Genomic DNA, 5,374 nt, shown 5'->3' on the forward strand with positions numbered 1-5,374 from the left:
ATTTGTTACTAAAGAATTCATCACATGTATAAAAAGAGTTTTGCAATAAAAATGTTGTCAACTGAATTTTAAAATTTTTCAAGTCATTAGACATAGATTTGATTTTTGGTGGCAAATGATTAAAGATCTTTACTCCCATGTAACATATTCCTTTTTGGAATTGTGTCAGACTAGTTTGCGGATAATGCAGATCACAGATAGATCTGGTACTACAATTATGCATTTGTGAACTTGAACATTTCGATCTGTTTGCCTGATGCCACTCCCTGAAAGACTTCATTTCATATCATCTTAGTTACTAAGGATATATAACATTCTTTATCAACAGCAGCCCTACAACACATTTAAAAGGAAATCAAGTAAGTTTTGTTTGTTATAGTTTTGAACTGGAAGAAATTTCTTTCTGCTTTAGCTTTCAGAATTACTTTCATACAGATATCATGCATCATGTATCTTCCTGTCTCCTAAAAATCAGCAGTTTTACGTTTTGTTTTATATGGGTGTAGATTTGCAGCGAGTTTAATCTTGATGTATGTTACAGTTCAAGAAAGCTGAATGGGCCAAGACAGTGATCAGCTACACGACAGACAATGCAATGCGACTGCCAATCGTGGATGTTGCAGTACGCGATGTTGGCACTGATGCTCAGAGTTTCTGGCTTGAAATTGGGCCTGCATGCTATACATGATGCTCTTCAATGAAAGGATTGGCTACACTGCATCATGTAGCAAGACAAGTGTGAAATTACTATCTCTCAAGAAAACATATGCCTTGTCAAATTCTTCAGCAGATTGAATTGTGTCATCTGTGAGATTGTGTCTTTTATATACTGGAAAGGTAGCTTTCCAAAGCTAAAGATCCTTTGAATGGTGTTTCTGGATAAAAGTTCAGGTTATAGTATAGTTCCATAAATCATTCAGAATTAATTATTATTTTCAAGAAAGATTAAATACCTCTAAGTACAGATGATTATGGGAAAAGTTTTCTAAACTGAACGATGATAAGGAGACAACACTTCTTATAGAGGACAGACTGAGCAAATGAGCACACAGGTGTTTGTGCCTCTTGAGCTTTCAATGAAAAAATAGTCAGTCATACACTAAAATTAATTTCCTCCACACCAGTCCTCCATTATGCACCAGTGTGATTTATGTAATGCCAATGACCTGCAAAGTTGTGTCAGCCACAACATAATCTCAGGACATCATATATATCCCACACATTTAATGACTGTCCAAATTATTCATAGATCAAATCAGAAAGACTGAAGTTGCAGAAAAGCTTACAAAAGCTTCTTCTCCTTTTATATTGTAATTTGCAGGTAGAATCTTCAAGTTCATGGAAGTCCTTCACCTCCAACAATTAATCTCTGTTATCTGATTCACTGAAAATATTTATTATTATTATTATTATTATATGTATTATTACAATTTAACGTGTCTAACTCAAGAGGTTTCTCTACAACTGCAACAGGAAAACTTATGCCGCCCTGCTAGAAAATGCTGTGTAACATCATTTACTTGCCATCCGAGTGTCCCCCTCAAAATCTGAGAGACATATTATTCATACTCATTTTAACTAACTAACCAGCAGCAACTTTAAACACACCATTGAAGCCTGTGTGCCTTTGAGGAATAAGACAGAAAAGCAGTTTGTTTCGAATTAACAAATGTCTGGGTGTTTAGTAACCACAAATTGATGTTCCATTGTTCAAAGATACCAACTTCTATTGTATTTGTTGTGGTTAGTGTGCTTATTTAACAAGTTTAAATGGTGATTGATTACAAATTGTAATGGGTTGATAATCATGTATATGAGATTTCAGATTCTCACAGTGATGCCTATGAAGATTGCCGTCTTCAGGGATCTGAACCATTTAATTTGGTAGACAGGTACCAGCTTTCAGAAGAACCAGCACTTGCCCTGAAGACTGAAGTAGAAGTTTCTTGTGAAATGTTAATACATATATACCAAATGACATGGCATCACATCTCACAAGACACTATCTCCACTCTGTAAATATTCTTTAATATATTATAAATATCAGGGGACAAGTTTCTGTGGTGGGGTATTTAATTCCATTTCCCACCTTCAAGGTAGCAAAACAACAGACTGCTTCCAAAAATTAAACAATACAGTTCTATCACTGTCAGAGTGATTTTGCATGATAGCACTAGCCAGAGCGGGAAAGGTGAACTGATCAGTGAGAGTAAATGGAATAAGGTTTGACAGTGAAACCCATATACAGGAGTGGGTCTTGTGATTTGTCTGTGTATTCATCACTAATGACATCTGTTGGCAATGCTGATAGATGACTGTTTATTATCTGGTGGGAGGTCACAGTATATCACAAATATAGGAAATACAGCAGTAGTACAGCTCCTCACAGAAGTTAACAAAATGAGAGTCTCACAAATGTGTTATTAATCACCAGAATAGAAAGGTGCAGAAGCACTTTTCAAGGTCTTATGAACAAAGACAGAATTGTTCTTTGGTCATGCTATCATGCTCAGCCAAATTGCTCATTGGTACTCTCTCATGCTTAGCCAAACTTTCCAGTTGTGCTACTCTCATGATTAACCAAAATGCCCAGTGGTGCTGACGCCATGCTCAGTGAAATAGCCCAATGGCGTTGCTGTCATCTTTGGCAAAATTACTTCAAAGAAAATGAGTATGAATATTGAAGAAAACTGCCAAGTTCCATTTCAGGGGTTGTGTAATTTACACAACACATATTTATTGTGACATAGTTTATATTTGTGTGGAAAGTATATAAAGCATGATTACTATTATTAAGATCACATTATGTCAGTGTAACAGCTGCAAACTGAATTTACCTAACTGAACACACCACTGCCATCTGTATGAAACACTTTGAAACCATGATAAATGATCTGTATGAGTGTATTTATATATACTTGTAATTTTATGAACAATTTTACACAACTTTTTGTAATTTTTTACCTCTGAAATAAGTTGGAAAGTGAGTTTATAATATACTGTGAAATAATAAAACATATATTGAAATAATTACTTCATATTGTTTTCTCAGCTAGTTTCTACTCACAATTATCCACTTCTTCTTTTCTTGCAGTAGGATGACACTTCCACTTAGGCCCAAGTGGCCCATTCTTCTGGCCCTAGATGATGTATCTGAGAATGACGCATTGATGAAATGATAACTGGTGGCAGTAAACTGAAGTGCTTGCAGCATAACTTACCCCATTGCCATTTTGTCCACAAAACCTGCATGGACTAATCACCTGAGCTATGCAATGGTCTCGGTTATTCACTTAATATGGAGCATTGAATATTATTGCTGTCATATTAAACTTATCTACATATGATCTGATGGTACAAATGATGGCAGTTATATTCCTATAACAGTTCTGATTATTGATATCATCCACATAATACCCTGCATTTTATGAAGTATAAAGACTCGTCACCATTTTCACAACAGTCCACCACAGAAAGCTATCCTAATTCAAATTAATCCAGCCTATAACTTCATGAACCATTTTTCAAGATCCTCTTTAATATTATAATTCCATCTATACATATATCATCACATGAGGCTATGTGAATAAATCTTCTTATGCATGCTACATGTTCATCTCTCTCATATATCTTGATTTGGTCATCCTACTAGTGTTAAACTTGTAAGAACATAAGTATATCTTGTTTACACGTATAGTTTCTTATTTCTATTTGGGGCAGAAACATCAGTCTGTTAAATGTCTGAATTCATGAGCTGTATATCATTGAAATCTGCATTTAGAAGTGTAAAGATATCAGTAAGTAACAAAACAATGCTTCAGAACCGGCTAACAGAAACCGACAGAAAACTGTAGGATTAGAAATACGTAACCAATGTTCTACCAGCGCAACACCTTGCGTCTACTGTGCTGGAGATTTCACTTTTCTGTTATTCAGTGCAGCAGGAGAGTGGGTGTTGAATGGACATCCCTTGCAGCAGGGACAAAGCTCGCAATTTTTGGAATGTCTGCTGTTGGTTTCACTTTAATCCCTGAGAAAAATCCCCCAGTACCTACAAGATAGGAGGCTCGGTGGGTCTCTGATCTGGTTTGGATGCTGTGGAAGAGAGATGAATCTCTTACCCTTGCCGAGAATCGAATCCCAATTCCTCGGTTTCCAGCCGGTAGACTAGTTGTTGCACCACCTCCTTCTTCAGGTAACATGGAAGTATTCCCGTATGTATACATACACTTACTCGCGTAATATTTTACGCTGTGCGTGTAAGGAATCTAGTGGTAAGATTTCGTAAGATATCCGAATGTTATGCTAGCACAGGCCATTGTCTCGGTAACCAAGATGTCAGTGCACTCTCTGGACCGGTGTCTGATTATTTCTGAGGTTGCACCATAATTAGATAGATTCTTCAGATTCTTATCATCATGTTATCTCAGAAAGTCATTGTCCTCATTTTCATGGATTAGGCCGTGCTTTATATGTTCCGTCCTCTTGAAGAGTACGTTTGACCCTCAATCTCAACTGTGGGCGCCCTATGCGTAGGACGTGGACCTCACAGAAAACGACACATCAAACTATTCTATGCTATGATATGCGACTTGGAAGATCTCATTACCAAGCCGTTTCGTAACAACGACCCTCTCAACGGCGCTCCTCTGACTGCCATATTCCGGCTTTCAGACCTCATGTCACACATGGTATTGAAACAGCCGTATGATCTGGCTCCATTATTCCTGCTTTCAGGTAAATTAGAGGGGATACACAGACACATGGACACAGACAGCAAGATGATGTTATAAACTTACGCTTATTTTTTTAATAAGGAAAATACGCTAAAAAATAGGACGAAAAATCTTGTCAGTATAATGTGAACGACTAACCTGAAGACGGAACTAGAAAGACTAACCTGAACACCATATATACAAACAATATATATCTCACAGAGGTCGATGTGCACAATATTACTGGCCTAATGATACACTGTTACACTAATTCCATGGAGCTGAGCCATTTTTAAGAAGCCGTCAGTTGCGCAGCTACTTAAGAAGTCCCAAATATATTATGGAAGCCAAGGTTCATGACCGTGCTCACAAGAGCCCTCCACTTGTCCCTGTCCTGAGCCACACACTGTTACACACCTTTAGACAATCAATGTCATGACGTTATCTTTATATGACGCCAATAATGACGTATATACGACAAACTGTTAATACAATTTGACGAGCATACCGTAAATGGGCGTAAGCTTAAGAAATGACAGAAATAACACCATTGGCAATTTTATGTAGTGCATTACACAGCATGATTTTTATCTTGTTTCATTCAAACCTGATAACGCAGATCAGGAATACATGACAGGACAAAGCAGCAATTCCCCCCC

At 37.1% G+C, this 5,374-nt stretch overlaps 1 protein-coding gene across 3 annotated transcripts in view; it reads left to right on the forward strand.

The window, feature by feature from the left end:
- Positions 1–2,768, forward strand: part of LOC111871217 (collagen alpha-1(I) chain) — a 44,268-nt gene extending 41,500 nt beyond the window's left edge. For all 3 annotated transcript variants that reach the window (XM_023864147.1, XM_023864148.1, XM_023864149.1), the window contains one exon: positions 542–2,768. In XM_023864147.1, the coding sequence (XP_023719915.1) occupies positions 542–688 (147 nt within the window). In that variant the 3' untranslated portion in view covers positions 689–2,768. The remainder of the gene's footprint in view (positions 1–541) is intronic.
- The last annotated feature ends 2,606 nt before the right edge of the window (positions 2,769–5,374 follow it).

Source organism: Cryptotermes secundus, unplaced genomic scaffold, assembly GCF_002891405.2.
Source record: "Cryptotermes secundus unplaced genomic scaffold, Csec_1.0 scaffold573, whole genome shotgun sequence".
Lineage (NCBI taxonomy): Eukaryota > Metazoa > Arthropoda > Insecta > Blattodea > Kalotermitidae > Cryptotermes > Cryptotermes secundus.